The 26,151-nt window shown below is 39.2% G+C and overlaps 2 protein-coding genes across 6 annotated transcripts in view; both read right to left on the reverse strand.

Moving 5' to 3' along the window:
* Positions 1–15,384, reverse strand: part of ATG2 (autophagy 2) — a 48,637-nt gene extending 33,253 nt beyond the window's left edge. For all 3 annotated transcript variants that reach the window (XM_010270981.3, XM_010270974.3, XM_010270991.3), the window contains exons 1-4: positions 14,834–15,384; positions 2,679–3,796; positions 2,278–2,426; positions 7–182 (exon numbers count right to left, since the gene is read on the reverse strand). In XM_010270981.3, coding sequence (XP_010269283.2) covers positions 7–182; positions 2,278–2,426; positions 2,679–3,796; positions 14,834–15,037 — 1,647 coding nt within the window. In that variant the 5' untranslated portion in view covers positions 15,038–15,384. The remainder of the gene's footprint in view (positions 1–6; positions 183–2,277; positions 2,427–2,678; positions 3,797–14,833) is intronic.
* Positions 15,385–17,757: 2,373 nt separating this feature from the next.
* The window catches only part of LOC104605981 (putative protein phosphatase 2C 12), a 40,295-nt gene continuing 31,901 nt past the window's right edge, over positions 17,758–26,151 (reverse strand). For 2 of the 3 annotated variants that reach the window (XM_088887560.1, XM_088887559.1), the window contains exons 6-10: positions 21,977–22,084; positions 19,128–19,253; positions 18,784–19,010; positions 18,346–18,545; positions 17,758–18,261 (exon numbers count right to left, since the gene is read on the reverse strand). In XM_088887560.1, coding sequence (XP_088743686.1) covers positions 18,242–18,261; positions 18,346–18,545; positions 18,784–19,010; positions 19,128–19,253; positions 21,977–22,084 — 681 coding nt within the window. In that variant the 3' untranslated portion in view covers positions 17,758–18,241. The remainder of the gene's footprint in view (positions 18,262–18,345; positions 18,546–18,783; positions 19,011–19,127; positions 19,254–21,976; positions 22,085–26,151) is intronic. The other variant, XM_010270961.3, reaches the window with a different exon arrangement.

Here is a 26,151-nt window from a genome sequence, read left to right on the forward strand (position 1 = left end):
CATTACCTGCAAAACAAGGAGTAGGTCTAGACACTTCATATTCAGATAGTGTATATTTTCAACAAAAGTTGCATCATCAGACATCAAATTACATGAATGTTTCTGGTATTCATCATGCAAAGAAAGCACAACAGAAACCCCTGCAATAGTTGCCTTGAGATTTGTTTCAACATGCTGCTGTTCTGCACAAGTATTAGGAAAATAAATCAGTATCTCATAGACTACTTGCTCAGAGATTAGCAAACAACATTTGTGTACTAATGAGAACACTGATAAGAAACCTGTAAGGAATGGCAACATCCAAATATAAAAAAACCAAGTAACTTTCATGGGTAAATAAATAACAACTATAGAAGTTACAGATCCACAACTCTGATGAGAGTTTGAAACTTAGAATAAGCTTAAAAGCAAGGTACATGCACAAAGGGTGCCAACCAACATCTTCTCTCATTTCCAAAGTGTCTAAGATACTAGATGGGCCCTCAGATATAGCTTCTCTAGTATGATGACAAGATACCATAGGGCCCCAGACCCATCTCCCATCCACCCAATGACAATATGTAAATATCCCTCCACCTCTCCTTGCCATCCAACTCTGCCCTCTCCTAGCTTAGCCCATGATCCTCATAATTCACCCTTAACTTGACCTCCCCACAATCCCCTTTTCTAAAAAAATTCTGCCCTCTTAATCTCTTAACTCATCATCTTCCATCAGCTTCTACGATGAACCCCTTCATATGAGCTGATTCAACAACCCGTAGCATATGAGTAAATTCAACAAGTGATAGCCTTGAAAAAGGGGTAACAGTGAGTTTTTTTAACATTCCACATTGACAAGTTAAAGTTTTATACTTTTCATAGAGGGGATCTATTTTCACATCATACATGCCTTGGATTCTCCCTTTTGTACTCAGTCCTATAATTGCACCTTTCATATTTTTATTATTAACTTATTAGAGAATTCTATTAATATTGAATCACATTATAGTAAACTACAGAAAAGAGAGTCAACATATTAGACAATTTTATTAATGCCAAACCAAAGAATAGTGAAGTACAGCTAGATGAGAATCAACTGACCCTCCCCAAACAGAACAAATGAGAACTGACTCTACTGCCCTCCTCACAAGATGCCATCTCCGTAGAACAAGAAATACACTCTGAACTGGGGGTGTGATCCCCAAGATGACTATTAAGTCATGTCATCCCTAGCAAGAGCGTTAGATAAAACATTTGGTGATTGAACCACCTAACCAAGTAAGAGTTCAGACTCAAAGCGAAAGATCTTGCCTTAACATGATTTTGAAGTTGTCAAGGACACTCAGTTCTCATCCAGCTAATTACCATTTGTGAATCCCTTTCCACCACCAGATTCCAGCAACCAATTAAGCACCCCAATCTCAATGTGGCAGTGGCATGAATTCAGTCCATGTGGAGTTTTTGGCCCCCACAGGACCTGAATTAACCATCAAGGTTTTGCCTTCATGCTTTCTAAATGCACCAACCACCGATTTTCAAGTTTCTTGGATTATAGAAACTGCACCCTCAAATCTCAGTTTTATACAATCAGTTGGTAAAGATATACTCAGGGACCCTCTTCTGGTAGATCAATATGCCCCTGCTTGTTACCATTTTATGATGTCATTCAAAGTAAACAAGGAGAACTAATTCATAGCCCACCAATGTGCCAGCCACCCTGATAGTTATGACCTCAATCAATGCCACTGCACTTTACCTTGTGTTAAAGAACTCATCCAACATACTTTTTGTTTACCAATAAAGGTGCCTATAAAGAGGACAATAACACAATTGAGCTGGAGTTCAACAATAAATGTAGTCATACTTGAATTTACTTACAAGCATAAAAATCAACATCATCAGGTTCAAAGTAAGAATACAAATTAAAGGGTCCATTTGGTTCACAATTGGAATTGGAATCGGAATTGGAATGGTCTATTCCCATAGTCTGTTTGGTTCAGACAGGAATGGGAATAGGAATTGGAATAAGCAGGAATGGGATTTCATTCCCAAGAGAGGGGCAGGGGATGGTCATTCCCTCAAATGGGGGAATACCATTCCAGCAGGAACGGGAATGGGATTCCGATTCAGCCCAACCAAACAGTTGGAACCGAAATAGTCCATTCCGATTCCGATTCCAATTCCAGACCCCTATTCCTGCGAACCAAACGGGGACTAAGATGTCCAAGCTATCTGTAGGGAATGGAATAGGTCTAACTTGACATTCTCCAGATAACACAATGGTTACAGAAAGGTTACCAGAAGGGATATGCAATGACCCAGAAGCAAGGCTAGATGCAGCAGTTATTGCACTGAAAACAGAACAAGTCCAGTTCCATATCCCACTGTTGCCTAAAGCTGATTGGGAAGACCTCATTCCATCAAAGCATTCAAAGAAGTGATCCACACTGCAAATTACCCAATGGCACAATAAAGTGAGATATTAGCTCCTAGTCAAAGTTAACTCAATGAAATAAGATAATATTGCATGAATAACTCATTGAATTAGGCATTGAGGGTTTGAACTGCAAGAACATAAAACATCACAAAACCTTGGCAGTGCCTGTTAGGGGAGTAAAATAAGGAATCATAAAACCAACTTTAATTTTAATGCTACACCTTGGAAGTTGGAAGTCTGAAAACATAAAAAGGGAACGAACCTTGCCCCAAAGTTGTGTTCTACTTCATCTCTGTCATTTGCATTTTTGTTGAAGGACAATGGAACCCAATCTGGTATAAGATGTGACCCTGGTAGCAAAGCATCTGTTCCTGTTTCTTGACTAACTAGTGAATAGAAACCTGATGAGGAGCTTTCACTTTTTGGTGTCACTATATCTGAAGTAATCATAGAAGCACATGGAGTGGATGATTGGTAGAGAGATGCTGAACTAGGATAAGCTAAGCCTGTGGCCTTGTGCTGCATATGAATTCTTGCATCCTTGTCTATATTCTTGAGAGATTCCCATAAGCAAATGAACCATCTAATGGTGCTGGGCTGAAATATTAATTCCAAGGAATCAATAGAAACATCAGCATCCACTTTACGGATATCCAAAGAACCATTTTTCCAAGGTATACTTAGTTTCAGGCTCCCTGCAAATCCACCGCTTCCCCCTGTCAAAACTGGAATTGGAGAGTTTGATGAACAGTTTCCTAGATACCATTGACCAAAGGTCTTTCCACAAGCACATGGAGACTGTGTCTGATTATCAACATCATCTGTTTGAAGAAGCTCAATGAAGGCTCCATGAAACTTTACGAAATTTGTTAGCCTAGTCATCCCAAGAAAGCTATCAGATTCTACACCAGAACTTACATTAGCATCTTCAGAAACATAAGTCCCACATTCCGTTTCCGTAATTCGAAGAACCAAAGTTTTTTGATATTCCGATTTGCTTTCATCTTTATTTAGACAAGGCTCAAATGCAACAATCAGTTTTTTTACTTTTATATGAAAGCTTGTAAGCAACCATTTTACCATTTTTGCAATTGTTTTAACTCCTTCATGGACATCCACAGATGGAGATGCTGAAACCTTGTTAGCAACTTCATGCTCAAGCTTTTGCAAGCCATGACTGGTATGTTGTTTAACATCTTGACTGGAAGTAGATGTTCCCGTAGAAGTTTTAACTCCAGCTTGTAAATTGTTCTCTACACAGGGAGCAAGAACGAGCTCAAGTTCATCCAAATCTATCTGACAACTTTTACCCTTCCAAGGGATTTTAACCAATAGGGAGCCAATTGATCCTTCTTTTACAATGACTGCTGCTGAATCCAACTGGAAAAGGTAGACAAAAGAAGATTAATCATTTACAATTGATCCTTCTTTTACAATGATTGCATAATGGCAGCACTGTAGCTAGCCTAAACCAATAACTTGATTAAATAAACAGGTCATACAAATGCAAACCAAAAAGTCACTCCCAAGTCTAAGAAGTGAAAATGGAAGTAAGATAGTGGTGGCAGTCAAATAATTATTACGGAAGTTGGGCATGTTGGGGAGTTCATATCTCAACATCCTGGGATTTGATCAACCATAGCTTTTGGAAAAGTGATAGATTTGAGAATCTACTGTTAGTCTAAACTTCCAGATTGACAAAACAAGGTGAAGGTTTCATTTTTCAAGTTGTAGAGAAGCTGGTTTCTCCAACTGCATAAAGTATACATTCTGGTCAATAGTCAAAACTTGGCCTTTGACCAGCAGATCCCACCAACACCCAGAACAGGGAACCTATAAATTATTGTTCCAATGATTTTAGTTGAGTTTTAGTAGTTGAAAAGGGTGAGAATTTTCTCTTTGAAGCCTAAGTAAGATTAGGACAGAAACAAGAAGTGGAAGTTTATATATCAAGTTGGCAGCTTCAAAGATTATTCCCTCTAATCCCTATGCTAGATTATGTTTTTTATATAATAAAAGGAAAATTCTATTCAAAACGGAAGACAGAGTACATTTTATTCAAGGTGATGAGCTAGCACCCGCACAACACAACCAATAACAAATATTAAACTATTATGTTACGAGGCGAATCAATTGCATCCCAAAATCTAGACCTGAACTCTGCCCTATTATCACTCTTTAAATCAGGAAGAGTCAAAATCAGTGTCTAAAAATCCAGCCTGAAGGTTGAACTGCTTTTCCTTCCAGGTTAACAGGCCAGTAGTTTACTTGCCTGAGTCAATGAGTCAATCCATGATATCATTGTAAAAAATTTCAAAACAAAAAACTAAAATAATACGAAAAAAATAATGACTGATTGATGGGTCAGACAGATCAACAATTCAACCATCTAGATTGATGGGTGATTGACCAATTCAATGGCTTTCTGTAATATAGCAGGTTAGAGATTGACCCAAACCAGGGTTGTGACAGGTTGAATACATTGGTCAAAACCCAATCCACAGTTAGATTTCCAATCTCAACACGAAATCTTTTTTATTGTTAATGTCAACACAAATTCCTTCACAGCTCCTTTTATTATCTTCAAACAATCTTTTGTTCCAATCCTTCCAAATACCCTAACAGATTGCAAAAGGAATACAGCCCCAAAGAAGTTTGGGCTTCCTGCTCTCTTGAATACTTGGCCATCAAGCAAAAATTTGGTCTGGATTTTGTGGTTGTAGAACTTGAATTCTGAACAAGAATGTGAAGATGAATCACAACCTCTTTGTTAACTTGCAATAGATGAATAAATATGTCGCAATTTCTTCACTGTTGTAGCACAAGTAACACATACTAACCATATTAACACCCATCCAGGGCCGGATGGGTTTACAATGGCTTTTTATCAGGATTGTTGGGATATCTTGAAAGATGATCTCTTGTGGGTGTTTGAGGAGTTTTTCAGGAGAGGAATTGTCAATCCGGGTGTGAACTCAACATTTATAGCCTTAATTCCAAAAAAGAAAGATGCATCCCACCCGAAGGATTTTAGGCCAATAAGCTTGGTTAATAGCTTGTATAAGATCATTGCAAAAGTGTTGTCTTTGAGGCTGAAGAAGGTACTGCCAGATATCATTGCACACTATCAAGGAGCTTTTGTGAGTGGAAGACAAATTACAGATCAGATTTTAATTGCTAATGAGAGTGTGGAGAACTTTAAGAGGGATAAGAAGAAGGGAGTGGTCTGTAAGCTGGACTTGGAAAAGGCTTATGACTTGGTGGACTAGGAGTTCTTGAGGAAAGTTTTAACTAAATTCGGGTTTGGGGCTAGATGGTGTAAGTGGATCATGGGCTATGTCTTGTCATTACTCAGTGCTAGTGAATGGGATAGTGGTAGATTTCTTTCCAGCCAGTAGGGGTATAAGACAAGGAGACCCCTTTTGTCCTTTCTTGTTCATTCTAATTGCGGAGGTTTTGGGGAAACTGATTCACAGAGCAGATTCTAGAGGGCTCATTAGAGGCTGGAGGGTTGGGAGGGTAGAAACCCCCCTCACTCACTTACAGTTTGCTGATGACACGATTCTGTTTTGTGAAGGCGATAATGTGAGGTTTATTAGGAACTTAAAGTCGGTGATACAACTGCTTGAGCAAATGTCCAATTTGAAGGTTAACCTTGGGAAAAGTTGTGTGGTGGGGGTGAATTTGGAGGAGGGAGAGATCAGGGAGAGTGCTGAAGTGCTAGGGTGTGAAGTGTTGGGGTGGCCTTTGAATTACTTGGGATTACCATTAGGTGATAATCCCAAGAGAGAGAGTTTCTGGAACCCGGTGATGGAAAGGTTTGAAAAAATATTGGTATCCTAGAAAAAGAACTTCCTCTCTACCACGCTTGCTAACTTACCCATCTTTTTCATGTCGGTGTTTAAAATCCCAGTGAAGATTGCTAACAGATTAGAGAAGATAATGAGAGATTTCCTGTGGGAGCTAGGAGAGGAGAAGAGAGATCATAGAGTTAGCTGGGAAATAGTGTGTAGGAGTAAGTCGTGTGGTGGTTTGGGGCTTGGGAGTAATAAGAGAAGGAATATGGCTCTGTTGGGGAAGTGGTTGTGGAGGTTTCCTATGGAGAAGGAGAAGCTATGGGCTAGAATAGTGGCAAGTATACATGGGCTGAAGCACAATGGATGGGACGCTGGAATTAGAGTTAGGATCACAAGCAATTCTCCTTGTAAAGCCATTCATGACCTGCTACCAGTTTTCTTCCCTAATATCAGGTATGACTTGAATTCCGGTAACTCCATAAAATTTTGGGAACAAACCTGGGTGGGGAGCGCCCCTCTAAAGGATCAGTTTCCATCTTTGTATTCTCTTTCTGATTTGAAAAATGAGCCGATCTCGTCTTTCACCACCCCGTCCTCTTCCACTTCTGGGATTGGGTGGAACTTGGGTCTAAGAAGGAATTTGAGGGACTCAGACTTCGACTGTATTTCAAGCCTTCTTGCACTTCTTGATAACGTTGTCTTAGACCCCACTAGGGCGGATTCTAGAATTTGGACACCTACCCCCAATGGCATTTTCTCTTTTGCTTCGTTCTTCAAAGTCTTAAGTCAGTCCACCAGTCCTACCTTGTCCCCTTTCCCTGTTGGTGAGGTTTGGTGCAGAGCTATACCTCCTAGGGTTGGTAGTTTTTGTTGGGAAGCTTATCTGGAAAGAATCAACACTGGTGATCTACTCCAAAAGAAGAGACCCAATACTTGCTTGTCACCTCAGTGGTGTGTTTTGTGTAAAGCAGATGGGGAGACTGGTTTTCACCTAATGGTGTCTTGCCACTTCGCGAGGTCATTGTGGGATTGGGCTTTCTCCTTATTTGGATGCAGCTGGAATCCCCCATCAGACATGTAGGGCCTTTTCTCCCCTTCCTTTTTCAGGTGGCGGTTAAAAAGGGCCTTTTCTCCCCATCAGACAATGTGGAGAGGACTAAGGGCTGCAGTATGTTGGACACTGTGGGAAGAAAGAAACTTCAGGATATTCTTAGAAACTCAGAGAGAAACAACAGATCTGAGGGCTATCATACATTTTAGGGCGGTACAATGGCTGAAATCTTTGGAAATATTCACAGATTACACTGTGGATGACATGTTGAGGAAGTGGGGTGAAATTGCAAATTGCACGCAGACCAAGTCAGTAATGAGTGTGGCTTGGACCCCCCCCCCCACCTAGTGGATTCTTGAAATTAAACTTTGATGGATGTAGTAGGGGAAACCCGGGACAATCGGGGATCGGGGGTGTTTTTAGGGATGAAAATGGGGTCATCTCTGCTATGTTCTCAGGCCCAATTGGAGTGGGTGACTCCCTTAGAGTTGAGATCTGTGCAGTTATGGAAGGAATCCGGAAAGCTAAGGAATTGAACATCAAGAAACTTATAAATGAAGGGGATTCAGAGGTGGTGATAGAGTGACTGACTAAAGATCAAAATGATTTATGGAAGTATAATAATGAGAAGAGGAAATTCAAGTGGCTGGTGCGGGAGATGGAAGTTAAGACATGTTGGATTAAAAGATCAGCTAATTCCCTAGCTGACGGTTTAGCTAAACAAGGGGCAGAAAGGGATTCATTGTTTTGGGCTAAGCTGTAACGTTAGTGTCTTTGTATTTTCTTTTTTCCTTTCTTGAAGCTCTTTGTGACTCTTGGAAGATAAGTGTGTTTGTCTTCCACTTGTAAATTTTCTACTGGTGAATTAATGAAAGTGTTATTGATCAAAAAAAAAAAAAATGATCTGGCTTTTAGAATTCCACCCATTGCAATCACCCAAGCAAAAGCTTCCACTCTTGGTGGAATGGATTTCCCCATACTTCTTTAATCTCTGAAATTTCCCATCGGATTCTGATAATCGCATTATATAATGATTTTAACTGAAAAGCACCCATTTCTGCATTCTTTCTAGGGCTGTCAATGGATCAACTCTGATTCACAACAGTCTGTACCAGTCCCAAACCGATTATCTAATCGGGACAAAACATAAAGCATAGACGCAGAACCGTCCCGATTAATAATCGGGATAATCAGGTCTGACCCGATTATACTGACATATAATTAATACAATGGGTGGGGAGATCAGCAAATGCATTGACCGACTGTTTAGCCAAGCAAGGGGCAAATAGGGAACAATAATATAGGGCACAAGTATAGTTTGGTTTTGTTTTCTTTTTACTATGTTGGGAGAGGATGCAGCCCACACCTTCCCAAAGGATGCTTGTATCATTTTGAATCCATGAATTAATAAAATAATTTACTTATCAAAAAAGTTAAAACTTGATTTTTGATAATATAACCATAATAAAAATGACAGTAAATTATTAAATTATTAATATGTTAATATATCAAGTGCTTTTTATTATCTTATATGTTATCTATCAAATTTACCTTCTAGACATAAAATATAATAAAATTACAAGGGAACTAGAAAATCTTTATATATTATTAACAAAATAATTAGTTTGGAACAAGCAATAATCATAACCGACCCAATTGTTAATCAGAAACGATTCAGCCAATCAGATAGAGCCAACCCATTGACAGCCCTAATTCTTTCCACCATCTAATACCCCCCCCCCCCCATTATTGATATGTTTGCAGTTTCAAGCTTACTTAATAATGTTATGCACTCTTCCACCTCTCTTTCAAATAGTGGTTAAGAAACCATACCACCCTCTTCGCCCATATCTCAAAGCAATGGCTGAAAAGAATATTGTTTATACTCAGCTTGTATAATCTAGGACATACCTCACACAGTCTTCCAACATCACACCACTTATCTTCCCAAAACATAACCCTTTACTCCTCACCCGCATGGCTACATTAAACATAGGGCACACACTCTTCCACCTTTCTCTCTCCAATAGTTGTCTTTTAAACATAGGGCACCATAACACCCTCTACCCCCCCCCCCCCCTCAAAGCATTGGCTGACAGGAATGTTGCTTATACTCAGTTTGTATGATTAAAGACAAACCTCACAGTCTTTTTGATCAGCAAAGAAAGATTAATTTTATTAATGAGTGAGAAACAGGTGCCAAATTACTATATAACCAACATGTCAACAAAGCCATAAAAATTACAATTGTGCCCAAAACAACTGCTGCCTATGGACCCCCTGCTTGGCTAATGAGTTGGCCATTTCATTTGCAGTCCCTTTGATCCAAGTGAAAGAAGCATTGAGTACCCTTGCCAGGCTTTCTATCTCTCTCGGGGTGTGTCTATCTACAAATCCAGGGAAAATTACACCTTGTGATAGTCCAAGAGATAACCAGTTTTGAATCCCCTCCAATCTCCAAAATTTGAAGGTTTGCTTGCTTAGCGAGTTTTAGACCTTGTAACAGCGGAAGAAGCACAGCCTTTATTGAGTCTCCTACCCCTAAAGAACCTGAGTACATTTCCAATACTTTCCTTGAAGAATCTCCAAATACACCGCTAATGCCTGCCAGTCCCAGGTTTCCTAAAGAGCTCCCATCAAAGTTTAGCTTGACTTTATTGCTAGTTGGGGCAGTGATTTAAAAGGCATGCCTAGGCGCACAGGCGAGGCACATTTTAGGGTATGTGCCTCGCCTAGGCCCTAGGCGCAACCTTTTCAAAGCGTGTGCCTGATGCGCCTTGCGCTGCCCAGGCGTGCGCAATTTGAAAATTTGACACTTTTTTGCTTTTTTTGAACTAGCGACTGGGCCGGGGCTCTGCCCCTGGGCCCCCGTGCCACGACACTCGAGGCAAGCCCAAATAACCGGAGCTTTGAGAACCCCCAATTTGGTAATGTTGTTCATTCATTCATCCTAATAAAATGTCTTCGTAAAAAGCAATTAAAACTAGAAAATCATTATTTTTTGTGTGAAAACTAAGAATTTAAGACCTAACATGGACTTATTTGGGCTTGCCTCGAGGGGCGTGGCACAAAGGCGGCTTGTAGAATTAGGAATATAATATGTTTTACATTACATTAGCTACTTGAAGTAATGCAATTGAGTGAAAAAAGAGATTAGAGGTTTTACATGCTTGAAAATGTTTTATTTGTTTGATTGTATTTTTAAATTCTCATTTAAATATGCTTTACATCTTATGTTTATGTATTTTAACTTTAGATAATAGGTTTTTTAAAACATTTATTTTAAAATTTAAGTTTATATTTTTTATTAATATTATGTTCAATATTTTTTGAATTTTCTTAATATTTTTTTATTTTTTAGCTTTTTTTTGTATTTTTGCACCTTGCTTCAAAAAGGTGCGCGCCTCGCCTTGCACCTCAAGCGCAAATGGACCCCTGCACCTTGCACTTTTAAAACACTAAGTTGGGGGCTTCCAATCCATCACTTTTTTATCTTCCTCTTTAGAAGAGTGTTCTACTTCATCCCATGCTCTTAATATGTCAGTCACTAAAAAGCTTTGGAAGAGCTCTAGTGTTTTTAGCCAGTGTGCGACCTTTATCTTTATAGAATCCACAATTTCTTCCTTTGACCTGTGAGGACAAACCTCACAGAGTCTTCCAACACAACACCATTCCTCTTCCCAAAACCTAACCATTGACCTCTCAACTACCTTAAATTATGTGAGCTCCAAAAATGAATGTTGAATAACACAATCCCCTTCCAACATACACCCCATAAGAGTGTGAAACTTTCCTTGACTCCCACCCACACCTAGCTACCCCATATTTGCATGCCACTACTCTTCTACATAGAGCTACCCTTCCTTATCCAACCAAAATCTCCACAACCACTTCCCAAATAGAGCCTTTAGCCTAAATAAAAATCTTTGCTCTCCTAAAATCCAACCCACCCATTTTTTGGCCTGCAAACCACTTCCCAATCCCAGACTTATGGAGTAAGTGTTCCAATGGTTGTTTTACTTAGAAAATCCTATTACAAAGTTTTGATGAGAAATCAGTTTGAATGCTTACAAGTTAGCAGATTGTGGGATAATAGGTTTGACCTAGAGTTGAAGCCTTTGCATAATTATTTTCCCTATGCACTAACTTAAGTCTTGTCCTTTTCACTATTGATCATTTGAAGTGGTTCCATTGTGGCAACTGTCTGTGTTATGTGGCAAGGATGAAAATTTGCTCCTCTATGTCTACAGCCAAGCTGCTTGTTTTACTTGGTCTTACTTTTTTCCACTCTTTAGTTGTCTAGATGGGACTTCTCATCCTACAATATTTTGTCATTGTGGCCTTGCATGAAAAATGGAAACATGATGATTATTTTTGGAGTTTGATGTTCTCTACAGTAGGTCAGAGGACATAGAGAGAGAAAAAGAAGAATCTTTAAAAGAAATGAAGAGGCAAGGATTTACCCATGGAGTTATTCTAATATTAAATCAATTATGTTGGACTACCTGGTTGTGTATCCAAAGTTTGATGAACCTGATGGGTCATCTTTGGCAGGAGCTTTTGGTAAGCTTTGTATTTAGATGTGGATGACTGGATATATGGGCTTCATTCTTCCTTTTGTTATCCCTTTTGCCAGGGATTTCTGTATTTGTTTGATTTTTTCTCTCAAAAACTCCTTTTGTTATTTATTTGATAGGTAATGGTAACGCTCATTAAATTTGGAAACTCTTTGAAGAATACATAGGTTCAGCCCCTTATATTAGGGATTCCAACCCCCAAAGGTTTACAATTACAATTCAGCCCAGAATAAGTCTCCTCTGTTTGTCAAAGAGATTTGGGGTAAGCCATAGGGTTGGGAGTTTTTGTTGGGAAACTTTTCTGGAAAGAGTCAACACTAGTGATCTGCTTCAAAAAAAGATACCCAAGACATGCTTATCTCCTCACTGGTGTGTTCTCTGTAGAGCCGACGGGGAAACTGGTTTTCACATGTTGGTCTCTTGCCAATATGCAAGAGTGATTTGGGAATGGGCATTATCCCTTTTTGGGTGCAATTGGTTCCCTCCTATGAGCTTGCAGATGTTATTTTCTTCCTCCTTCAGGTGGCAACGGAAAAGAGGCAAGACCATGTGGAGATGCCTAAGGGTTGCAATATGCTGGTCTTTGTGGGAGGAAAGGAACTCAAGGATTTTTTCTGAAAAAGAGAGGAGGGTTGAAGACCTGGTAGACTTGATCCATCTGAGGGTAGTGCAATGGCTGAAATCCTCAAAGCTGTTCAAAGATTTCACTGTGGATTACTTGCTCAGAAAGTGGGGTGAGATTGCTAGTCGTACCCTAGGTCAAAACAGACTTGAGATTGTCCTGGATTCCCCCCCCCCCCCTCTCTCTCTAGTTTCATAAAACTGAACTTTGATGGAAGTAGCAGAGGAAACCCGGGGCCTTCGAGTATTGGAGGCGTCTTTAGGGATGAGAATGGGACTGTTTTAGCTCTGTTCTCAGGCCCAATAGGGACGGGGGATTCTCTCAAAGCTAAGATATGTGCAGTCGTGGAAGGCGTCCAGAAGGCAAAGGAAATGAACATCAGAAGACTTGTAATTAAAGGGGATTCGGAGGTGGTAGTAGGGTGGATGAAAGAAGATAAGGCTGGCCTATGGGTGTATAGCAACGAAAGGAAAAGGTTTAAGTGACTGGTCAAGGACATGGAAGTGAAGTTTAGATCAGTGTTTTAAAAGCACAAGGTGCAAAAAAGGGGCAGGGGCCAATTTGCACCCGAGGCGCAAGGCGAGGCACGTGCCTTTTTGAAGCAAGACACAAAAATACAAAATAAAAAAAAAGCTAAAAAATAAAAAAAAAAGTCAGAAAATTCAAAAAGAAAATGCCAAAAAATCAAAAACCAAAAAAAAAAATAATAAGCATAATATTAATAAAAAATATAAACTTGAATTTTAAAACAAATGTTTTAAAAAACCTATTATCTAAAATTAAAATACATAAACATAACATGTAAAGCATATTCAAATGAGAATTTAAAAATAAAATCAAATATAAAAAACATTTTCAAGCATGTAATACCCACAATCACTTTTTTCCTCAGCTGCATTACTTTAAGTAGCTAATGTGATGTAAAACATATTACATCCTTGATTCCACAAGCCGCCTTTGTGCCACGCCCCTCAAGGCAAGCCCAAACAAGTCCATGTTAGGGTTTCAAATTCTTAATTCTCATTCAAAAATAATAATTTTATAATTTGAATTGCCTTTGAAGAAGATATTTTATTAGGATGAATGAATGAACAACATTAGCAAATAGGCACATACCCTAAAAGGCGCCTCGCTTGTGCACCTAGGCACACCTTTTAAATCACTGGTTCAAATGGGTGAAGAGATCTGCTAACCCATTTGCTAATGAGTTAGCTAAGTTGGGGTGGGTAGGGAAATTTTATTTTGGGCTCAGTTGTAATTTCAGACTTTTGTCTGGGGCTTTGGCTGCAGTAGGGGAAGTTAAGAAATTTTATTTCCCTTTTTGTAGCATATTTACAGGCTAATTAATGAAATTATTGTTATTGATCAAAAAAAAATTCTCCTCTATTTGGCTAGATAGCCAGTTAAACCCTTTTCTGATCTTTTAACCCATCTAAACACCACTCCAATCTCTCTTGAGAGAATTGTAATCCCCCTCAAGCTCTGCCTATGTGTCCAAATCCCTAGAGAACCTGTTATTTCCCATAGAACTATCTGTTTATTTAATATAATCACTTTTTTACTCCAGTGGTTCTTTTGAACAACTCTTTAACAATGGTTCTTTTGAACAATTCTCCAATCACAGTAATATTAAATATTACTCTATAGACAAGTAGAATATCCCAAACTTCAATCAACACGGTTTTCTTGTCCAGTATTACTTCTATAAAGATTTGAACTTCAGGACTAGCGTGTTCATTAATATTAACTTATTAACTAATTGCTTAGACTGAATTGGTTTCATTTATATTACTGTATATTAGCTTCTTGTGGATGAAATTTGATAGAACATTCTGTCATTCAATTAGTTAGCTAAACAAATCCTTACTTGATCTAGATTCAAAGCTCAAATATTTATGTTTTAATGTTTTTAATATAATTTACCATAGTTCATAAGTCTCATCCACAGAGAGCCGCCATACAATCAATAGCATCCTCTTAACTGTCTGAAAGTAGAACTATTGCTAAGGCAATTTGGCACAAACTTGTAAGTGAATGCCCAATTAATATACGTCTAAGGAGGCATCTTAAAAAACATAATGATCTTGCATATAGGTTTCTTGAAACTTTTCTTTCAGTTATGTATGAAAGTTTGAACGTATTGGGAAAAAGAGGCTGCACAGTCATTAAATTGACCTAAATACACCAGTAATAGTGGTTGGTAGACTCAATTCTTCTATTTCTCCAGAGTCCAGAACATTGGCGGATTCAATGAATTGAAAACATATAAAAAGGCCCTATGCTCTTGATGAACAACATGCCAAAATAGAAAGCTATATAAATTCCATAAGAAGTGCAGATAAATCAGTAGTAAGAGAAGACCAAGTGTACCTTCTGGTTAATATAGTCAACATTGAGGGCAAGATCGCTGAGTTGGATGGTGCCTGCACGAAGCTGCACATCGAGCTGATTGAGGTCGATGTCTCCGAGAATGAATTGCCCCAATTTCTTCTTCAAGAGGAATTTACAGACGTTTTTTATGGCCCAGCGAGAGAACATCGCCTCCGCAGATTTGGCGATGTTCCAGGGAAACATTGCTCCTCTTCTCCTCTTCTTCTTCTAAATATTTGGGGCTAGGGTTACGAGTCCTCTGAGCATGGGCCTTGAGAATCCCAGTCGAGCCAGTACTTGCTGGTGATGCAAGCTTTGCACTTCCATCCAAAGCAGGCACTCAGCCAGCAAGCAGGCACGGAGAGACAGAGACGGAGACGACGGAGACCTAAAAGAATTCCCTTCGCGGTTAGACAAAAGAGAGCTTGCCGCTGCCGGAATGAAAAAAGGAGGAGAATGAAAGAAAGAAGAAAGAAAGGAAAACGACGAACGACGCGTAACAGCTCGGGTACGACACAATAACCAAAATAATATATGTAAAGTTTAAACATAAACAAAACATACCAATATTTGGATTTATGAATCAAAAAAAAAAAAATTGGATTTGGGAATTGGGTAGAGTTTGGATAAAAACTTAGGCGCTGTTTGGGTAGAATTATGCTTTTAAGTTTTGTAAAGTATACTTTCCGAAATAAATAAATCATTTCCTGCTTGGTAAAAGTACATTTGTCCATGCATCCGGTGTTTTGGTGGGTAAGACAGGGTGGTGTAACTCTAATAGCGGCGAATGAAGATAGGGTCGAGAGTTATATTGGAGGGTGGTCAATTACCACCCGTTCGCACGAAAATAAAAATATTATTTCGCCAAAAGCACAAAGTATAAAAAGCCGAATTTGGAGGTTTTTATACTTTTAAAAATTATAAAAATAGAAGCACAAAATATATAATACAAATACTATATCATATTAGTAAAGTCTATCCAAACAGAGTCTTAATAAAAGCTCGTGCTCACTGCTTTTAAGCCCAAAATTTTGGCAGGTGCTCTTGTGTCGAGGTGATTAGAATTTCGTATCGTATTCGTACAGGGACTCGCAGCCAGGGTTCATTCGGCACAAATAAGCACCACACCGAATGTATCTGAACGCTCGCACGGCACGGATGATGCTGATCTCACTCGTGTCCGAAACTTCGCCGACTGAGTCGGAGACCGGCCGTCTAGGGTTTAGAGTTTGGATACAAAGATATTCGAATAGTGGGGCCCACAGATTGCGGGAGATCCCGGGTGTGGTTTGGGACCCATCCCTGTACATTTTTATACGCACCGATCGCTCTCAGAAGTCAGGCCCCAGCACCCCAGCAGTTCGCTGGCCCACACCGAAGTCATCATTTCCAATCATTTCTAACCATCAGATATTTGACTTATTGTTGAATCTTGCCCTGGTGAATGCTGATCGCCTGATCGCCATAATAAGGAAAACGGGTCTGGGCTTTAAATGAAATCCAGTCCAATAATCTTTCATGCGGTAAAGATTGTTGGGGCCTGGGAGGCCCAAAATTGCCACAACCATGTTAGAAAGAAAATTCCGTGAATATGCAAATACGAATATGTATGGCTAGATGCCACGTCATCTCCAGCATGGATTGGCATAATCGTCTTCAACGTGGATGATGAAGTTGGGCCATGATATTAAAAATCTTATCCTTTCAAGTTTCATCATGGGTATAAAGAAGCTAATCAGCTCGTTGACTTCAGAGCCAACCATGTTCATTACGAGTGTGGAAATCTGGCCAACCCTTCTGATTAGGCAGAGCTAGTAATCAGGTTGAACGTCAATCTTTTGAATAAATAAAAAAGAAATTCAAAGCAAGGTGAAATACAGACCGTATGTCCATCGAGTTCATATCTGCGCCCTACAATGCCCGTACATTCCGACCTTGTATTGGGAACATCTCCCAATGATAATTATGGGAGATAATAAGACATCACCAAGAGATGTTAACAATATAAGGTCGAGATGTGCTGTGGGGCCTTATGGGGCGCCCAATTCATGTCCATCACTGGGACTGGGGTACTTACTACTTGGTTGGGGGTCCATCAAAGAAATGAATAACTTGTGGATTAACTTCAATGGGTATCATGAATGACGATTCAGCCCAGGGTCAAAATTTTTAGGCCTAAAGTACAGTTGGGGTAAGTGCTACCTCGGAATTGATGTCAATTCATGGGTGGGCGTTGATGTATAGAGTGGGGGTTTTTGACATTTTGAATGTTTATAGATCTATAGTGAAATTCAGAAATTTGCATTAGACCTGTCCGTACTTTTCCATTATTTTTTTTCTCTATAAATGATTGAATCATTTTTCGCATGCATACATGCCCTGAGACATGTTCACTCTTTTTCAAAAAAAAAATGTTCACTCTGTTTTCAGGTGTTCGACTGCTTTTAGTATGCATATACATAATCATATCTGCTTCTGCTTGTCTCACCATTTGGATAATTTGGTCTTTTTATTCCATTATTGGACTGCCTTAACAATGCTCATGAAGTAATTATTGGTCTTTTTCCTTGGGACAATTCTTCAGTGCAGCGACCATGCTTGGAATCAACCAGTCAAATAATTATCTCAGCAGATTTCAAAACATCCAAAGGGAAGTTTACAAGGTCCGTACAGGCAGTCCACAAATGTGCGTTGTAGAAAGGACGTTTACATCATTGTCAAGCTCTGTATATTGTTATATTCACCAGGAAATATTATATGGAAGTTTTGTCGTTCTTTTTCCCCCCTCACTACCTTTTCTTTGGTCTTGCCTAATCAAGAAATTTAGAAAACAAAGGGCACTCATTATACGAGTATCCTTTTCTTTATCTTTGATTTGATGTTCAGTTTGCCTGCTTAACAAACCCAAATGAAATTTAATGACATTTGGAATAAACGGTTCAGCAATTATGCTTTTTAATCTAAAAATTAATACAAATTTCCAACGTATTAGGGTGTTACATATTACAGTGGTGGCTGCTTAATTGAACCCATATACAATGAAGTGATCTCAAAAAGAAAATGAGTCTATCACAGTTGTCAGAGATCTCTTGTGCTTGGTGAATTCACCACTTGCAAACCATTCGAAGAAAAAAGGGAAGATCAATACATCAATCCTCAAATCAGAAGACAACTCTGTAAATAAACAAAAAAGCTCAAGCCCCTGATCTTCTGTGTTGAAGCAGCATAACAAGTGATTTATCAATGGGTCTTGGTGGTCACTTCAGATTAGAGCCCATTTGTTCAATCCCATCATGAGTGAATGAACAGTTAGTACCAGAACAAGGGCCCAGATTTTCCATTTCTGGTCAGTTCTGAAACAATTGTTAGCACCAAGTATTGTAAAATCATGACATTGCCACCAAGAATTTACCAGTCACGTTCACTATCTGAAAAAAAAAAAAAAAACAAAAAAAAATCAGAGAAAACCAAGTTCCATAACATTATACTTTTGAAACTAGGCAAGAAAGTACCTCTTGGTCTTTTCCCTTCCATGGCTTCTTTCTTTGCCTGACAACTTGAACAGAGAAAAGGGCCATCCCAGGGACGCGCTTTTCCTGGATTTGATGAGCCTTCATGCACTGAAATGCCCTCTCCAGGTTTCATCTCTACCTGGCAAACTGCACACATGAACAACCTGAACATGTTGCACAGGGGATATTCTACATCTAACCTGCAAACCAATGTCTCCCAAGTCAGAAGAACCCAAGCACTTGGCATTTGTCTAAGTTGTGGCAGTACCACCCAGAAGGAAATCACAGAAAAAGATAACATGTAAGCAAGCAAAGGAAAGCTTATGGACAATGACCAAGAAATAAGCAACAAGAGAATACAATACAAACATAGACCATGCTTTTCCAGACTTGAGGTAAAAGCCTCAAGTTACTAATGATACTATATAGAATACAAACCTATCTGCAAGCAAAGCAGATCCTTCCTCGTACATTTCCTCCACAATATCTGGCTCTAAATATTCCTTTTCCCAATCAGAAGTCGACTCGTATGACTTCCTGCAGAACATTGACTTGAATACTCCTTTCCCCTGCTTCTTTGAAACAGGAGGATTTTTCTCCTGCGGTAGTATATCAACAACAATGCATGTGGTATCATCTCGGAGTCCCTTTGGTTGCACCGCCTCCTACAAACATAACAGAAAAAACAATGTTATTAAACGTCACCAAGTCACTAAATGCAAGATAATCATACATAAAAAAAAAAGGAAAAAGAAAATTCAATATGAACTACAGTGCAATACTTTGACGATCTGGGCAGCTGCAGCATCTGCTGGCATCCCACGACAACAATTTAGAGCCATTTCTGATGATAAAGCATCCCAAACACCATCACTTGAGATGATAAGCCTACCCCCAGCAGTTGACAACTGTAGAAATAACAATAATGGCAATCATTTAATGTGATGATTAGTGCTTGATAGCAACAAATGAATGGAGAACTTGCTGCTGACATAGATCAAAAGTGAGAACTGAGGTTCTGTATCTCAGATTATCAATACCAAAATCAATCTAAAATGCCATTTGAGACAAACTGAAAATTGCAACCATTTCAAACATTCTTTTAGTTTCAGAAAAGTCAAATTGCACAGACTAAAGTTCCTTGTACATAAGTGTGATTGAAATGGAACTAAATAAGCAGAATGTGTATGCATGTTGTGAGTTCAGTGTGAAGAAAGTGTGAAGAACCTTTTTTGATTGATAACTGTTAAATCTTATTATTTATGTATAAAAGATGGTTAATACATTAAGTGTCAGACGTCCCAGTACAAGCAGTTCTTTACAATTGTCCCCAAAACAACTGAGCCCTGTTCACCCCCTCTTAGGGTAGTGTTAGCTAGCTTATTTGCCAACCTTCGAGCCATGAAGAAAAAAACTTCGAGCCCAAGAAAAAAAGGACACCACTCAACTAGCTAAGCATTTTAATTTCATCTAGTGTGTCAGTATTGGCATGACTCTCTGGCAATTGTTTCTCAGTCATTGCACAACCAAGAGCCCCCCCCCCCCACCACACCATGTCATTAAAATCAAGAAACCTGCTCATCAACCTCAAACCCTGTATAACTGCCAATTCTTCTGATTTTGTGGAGTCCCTTACGCCTATAGTTCCTGAATAGATGGCTAATATGGTACCTTGGTTGCCTCTAGAGACCCCACCAGTGTCGAATAATCCTGGGTTTCCCAAGCTACACCTATCAAAATTCAATTTGACTAGGCTGTAAGCTGATGGATGCCATTCCTCTGGAGCTAAAGATCTAGTTGTTCTTGAGGGTGCTGCATTCTGCCAACCCCTAAGAATATTGTCTGTTGAGAATGGTGCAAAAACTATCAGTATGAAGAATTAAGAATTACTATTTACGTTGTTGCATTTAGCATATATTGACATTGAACAGACAAAAATATATATGGAGTAGGGTATGAGAACATGCAGCAATTAATATCGGTGTATAGAAAACCGGACCAAACCGGTTGAATCGTGACACGGGACCTTGGTCGATTCAGTCTTATCCCAATAACTGCTTTTGCTAAAAGTCGATGAAAGCCAGCTGAGTGGTTTTAACTGGAAAACCAATGAACTGGTCCCAGTTTCATGAAACCACCTGGGTCTTTAACCAATTGAAATTTTAAAATGTATTTAACAAGATCTGAACCCCTAACCTCTTATTTTCATATATTGCTTAATTACCATTAGAACACCTCTTAACTTGTGTTAATTAATGACTCTTTATTGCACATATTACTTTATTACGCAAGTATTTTAAAGAAAATGTAAATTAAGAGACTTGAGCCCTATTTATTTGCTTTAAAAATTAAGGAACTTGTGATCCATACACCATATTTAAGTATATTAGAAGTTGTAAAATATATTATATATAGTGATTATATGACCTGTAATATATATATATGCCATGTCATCACGGTTTGACCTCCAGTTGAACCTCTGACCCGTGAACCTCTCCCTTCACCGGTTCTATGCGACTATGCCCGGCCAGTTCTCTGAACATCGATTAATATTGATGGGAAGCTTTTTATATATTCATCTGATACAAGATTGCACCAACCTTGCCTTCCAAGTGTCATGTATAACCCAAACTTTGAGAGTAAGACTGCCTATCTACTTCACCCTTTGCTTTGTTTATGCAAGGCCTATCTATACAAAGTTTGTAAAGGTTTCCCTACTTTTCCCTACTTTTTCCTTCAAACCAAACATAGCCTTAAAGAAACCCATCATCCCCTTCTTCAACAATAAGATTTTCCATAATATTCCTGAATCTTGAAGTTAATTGATTTTAATTCTTAAAAAATATAAATGATTCAATCCAGTTTAAATATGAAGCAAAATGAATCATATGGATGAAGTAATGTATTTTCTACTGCAGAATCCAGATGCAATAAAATGCACAAATCTAAATTGTACCGAGAAACTAGGAAGAACAAGTAAAGAAGAAGAAGACTAACATATTGCCAAAAGAAAGAGCTACTTATAAACTAGAATTTACACACTATAGGATAAAGGAAAAATAATAAGATAAGATGATGCATACATAGACTGACTTGCAGAGAAATGAATTAAACTTGGACCTTAACAATCAAAGCACAAGTTGTTATAGAATGCACCAAATTCTGGCACTTGGGAATTTTGTTAGTTCTGAAATTCAATAAGTTAAAACACAAAAGCAGACTTTTTTACTAGACTTAGCTGAACTTGGATTGGAATTGATTCCATACCCACTTTACAAGTTGCATCAACTTGAGATGGAATTAAACATGACTTGGACATGATAATCTTATTGCCTCACAGCCTCAGTTGCATTTTCTTTAATGAGTAAGATTTCTGTGCCCTACCCTCTTATTACAAGGTAACCCTTTTTCCTAACAAATATGATTACATCAACTTTGCCTTCCCTGTAATGGTTCCAAAAATTCAGCTGTACAGTGTGTTTGTGCGAATGAGCAAAGCAAGCAACTAAGGGAGGGGGGTGAGGGGAGGGGATCAAAACTAATTTAGTCCACTGAGATGTTAATGATAATAGAGCACATTAAAACTAAGAAATAATCAATTCAATGTTCATCTAGAAAGTTACTAACAAACCTTGATTTGTTTCACATAGGGGACAGGAACGATAAACTCGCCAACATCCATATCTCCAATAGATCTTGAAATGCATAAGCCACCTGGCCAACATCTTATAGGGCCAATCTGAAAAATCAGAGTTGAAGCACAATCAAATAGCTTTCTTTGATCCAAAAGATTAAGTCAGGGCATGGAACTTTACAATAAAGTACATCCAAAACACCAAGACCTTAACAGGAAAATTAGAAAAAAAATGAAGTCAAAGGACAGAGTATAGTTGCAAGGCTTTATCTGTGTGACAAAATTTTGAGATGGATTTCTTATCTATGGTGGTCTATGGACATTCTGATATCATCACAGTTGAAAAACAGTCCTCTTGATGTATGGAACTGCTTGAGATTAGATGCAAACCAGAAAATAAACAAACAAGAGATGATTAAGAGGAAGAAGAGAGAGAGAGAGAGAGCTGGCGGCAATGAGAGTTAGAGAGTGAGAGGTTCGAACTAAACCTCCCTCTAACACTCTAAACATTTTATTAAGTTAATCTTTGAAATATTACAGAGAGGCCCTTGAGTGGGCAAGAAATTACAAAAAATTGAACATTACAGAGTATGGGCCCAGAATAACATAACATGAAATGACAGTCTATGGGCCATTCGGCCCATCTCCTCTACACTCCCCCTCAAGCTGAGCATAGATGTTAATCATGCCCAGCTTGCTAGTGTCATGTTGAAGCCTTGCCTTGGAAATGCCCTTGGTGAGGAAATCTGCCAATTGTCCTTCAGAAGTAATGAATGGAAGACACACTTCACCGGAGGAGACTCTTTCTCGAATAAAGTGTCTATCAACCTCAATATGTTTGGTTCTATCATGTTGTACTGGGTTGTGAGCAATGTTGATGGCAGCCTAATTATCACAGTACAACATCATGGGTTTGTCATGATCAATCCCAAGTTCTTCCATTAAGGACCTTAGCCACAACAATTCCGAGACTCCATGTGCCATGGCTCTATACTCTGCTTCTGCGGAGGATCGGGCCACAACTGACTGTTTCTTACTCCTCCAAGAGACAACATTACCAGCCACCAGACTACAATACCCTGAAGTAGATCTTCTATCATCAATATTTCCAGCCCAATCAGCATCAGTATAGGCTTCAAGTTTCAGATGACCATGCTTGGTAAATAGAATTCCTTTTCCTGGACAGCCTTTCAGATAGCACAAAATCCGTTCTGCTGCTGCCATATGAGTATCTCTAGGAGCATGCATGAACTGGCTAAGACAACTGACAGCATACGCAATATCTGGCCTAGTCATGCACAGGTACAGAAGCTTCCCAAGAAGTCTCTGAAAGACCCCTTTGTCTTCCAACAAAGTTCCATCCGAAGTTGAAAGTTTGTGACTCATATCAATGGGAGTTGCAGCTGGTCTTGCACCCATTTTCCCAGTTTCAGACAACAAATCAAGGACATATTTCCTCTGGGAAATAAGAATCCCATCCTTGGATCTAGCAACTTCTATGCCAAGGAAGTATCTCAACTCCCCCAGATCCTTAATCTCAAATTCTGTACGGAGGAAAGACTTAAGGGCTAGCATGCCTGAGGCATCATCACCAATCACTATAATGTCATCAACATACACAATGAGATACACTGCTAGAGATCCACTTTTCTTCACAAAAAGAGTATGATTTGACTGTGTCTGAACATAGCCGAATTTAACAAGTGCAGTTCTAAATCTCTCAAACCAGGCTCTAGGAGATTGTTTGAGGCCATAAAGTGATTTCTTCAATTTACATACCTTTCCTTGCATATCTTTCCCATACATTCCTGGAGGGAGACACATGTAGACCTCCTCATGTAAGTTACCATTAGAAATGCATTCTTTACATCTAACTGATAAAAAGGCCAGTCAAAGTGAGCTGCCAGAGATAAAAGAACCCTCACAGATGTCATCTTGGCAACAGGGGCAAAAGTCTCCAGGTAGTCAATCCCATATGTCTGTGTGTAGCCTTTTGGAACAAGTCTGGCCTTGTACCTCTCAATAGTCCCATCAGCCCTGTATTTAATGGTAAAAACCCACTTGCACCCAACTGGATCCTTCCCTTCAGGCAAATCCACCACCTCCCAAGTACCATTTTTGTGTTGAGCATCCATTTCAGACTTCATGGCATCTCTCCATTCTGGAATCCCAAGAGCTTCTGATACAGACCTAGGAATGGGGTTAGAAGCAACTGAAGAGAGGTAGGCAAAGTATGAAGGAGAAAGTAGGTCATAAGAAAGGTGTTTGGAAATGCAATGTGCAGTGCACTTCCGCTTTCCTTTCTTAACAGCAATGGGAACACCAAGATCTGGGAAGGATGATTCCAAGGGGGCTGAAACAGTACCTGTTATCTCATCTGTGATTGGGAATGTATGAGCCTCATCTGTTGTAAGGGAAACTACTTGCTCATTCCTGGATCGCTGCCTTTGATACACTTTGGGATTATAGGTAGGACGAGGAGGTAAAGAAATAGGGGCACTAGGACAAGAGGAATGAAGTGGCTGATCCTCCTTTGATTCATTTGGTGAGGATACAGGCTTGTCAAGAGACTCAATTGGAACAAGAAGAGGAAGAGCAAAAACTTGTGACAGACTCTCCCCCTGTTGACAATGTCCTTCCTGAGAGGAACCATAAAAAGGAGAAAGTTCATCAAAGGTAACATCCATAGAGACATGTTGGGTGCCAGTCTTTGGATCAAAACAACAATAACCCTTTTGTGTGGGGTAACCAAGGAAGATGCATTTGTGGGCTTTTGGTTCAAACTTATGTCTCTGCACACTTGGAATGTGAACATAACAGCTACAGCCAAACACACGAAGAGGAATTGGGAAGAGATCCTTGTTTGGATGAAGAAGACTGAAGGGGAATTTAAACCCTAAAACCCTGCATGCCATACGGTTTATGAGATAGGTAGCAGTAAGTACAGCATCACCCCAAAATCTTGTGGGAACATGTGAGGCAAACAAAAGGCTCCTTGCAACTTCAACAATATGTCTATTTTTCCTCTCAGCAACCCCATTTTGTTTAGGGGTTCTAACACAAGAGCTTTGATGAATAACCCCCATGTTAGAAAGATACAAGGATAAACTCTTCTCAAAATACTCTTTTGCATTGTCAAATCTGAAAACCTTAATTCTGATATCAAATTGAGTTAAAACAAGCTCATGAAATTGCCTCACAAGTCTTGGGACTTCATCCCAGGATTTCATTAAGTATATCCAAGTGAATCTAGAAAAGTCATCAATAAACGGGATAAAATATCTATAGCCCCCCATAGAGGATAAGTGGTAAGGCCCTCACACATCAGAGTGCACAATATGAAAAGGAAAAGAAGATCTTTTATTGCTCACAGGGTAAATGTTTCTACAATACTTTGACAACTGACATGACTCACAATTGAGACTGGACACACTGACTCCCTTAAACAGTTTGGGAAGTAAATGACTTAAAGCAGAAAATGGTAAATGACCCAACCGACAATGACTCAACATAATTTGATTGACAGACTCTAAAGAAGTAGAACCAAAAGCAACATTCTTGGGATGATCAAAGCATTGGCCAGGGGTGTTGAGCAAGTATATTCCATTCGCTTCATGGCCACTCCCAATCACCTTCCGAGACTTTAGGTCCTGAAACACACAGTGAAAAGGGAAAAATGTTACACAACAATTCAGTGACTTGGTCAAGCTACTTACAGATAATAAGTTGGTATTTAATTTAGGTACATGAAGAGTGGAAGATAAGAGTAAGGAGTCTGTAGGCTTGATAGTTCCCTTGCCAGAAATAGGGGCAAAAGAACCATCAGCTAAGGTGATTTTGTCACGACCAGGAAGCAGATCATATGAAACAAACAAAGTGGAAAGGTTGGTCATGTGGTCAGAAGCACCTGAGTCTATGATCCAAGGGGTCTTGGGATTACCTGAGGTGGATGCATGGTTAGCAAAAGCCCTTATACCTGAGTGAGCAAATGCGGTGGTGGCAGGACTTCCAGAAGGGTTGGATGATGAAGTTAACACCTTCAAACTGGCTGATCATCTTTCCAAACTTCTCATATTCAGCTTTCATGGCTGCCAACTGTGCACTGGCAGACTCAACCTCTGTATCTGTACTTGTGGCTGCATGTGCACTTCCTGTCTTTCTACTATCATTCT

The sequence above is a fragment of the Nelumbo nucifera genome, chromosome 5 (assembly GCF_055504915.1).
Source record: "Nelumbo nucifera cultivar China Antique chromosome 5, China Antique-T2T, whole genome shotgun sequence".
Classification (NCBI taxonomy): domain Eukaryota; kingdom Viridiplantae; phylum Streptophyta; class Magnoliopsida; order Proteales; family Nelumbonaceae; genus Nelumbo; species Nelumbo nucifera.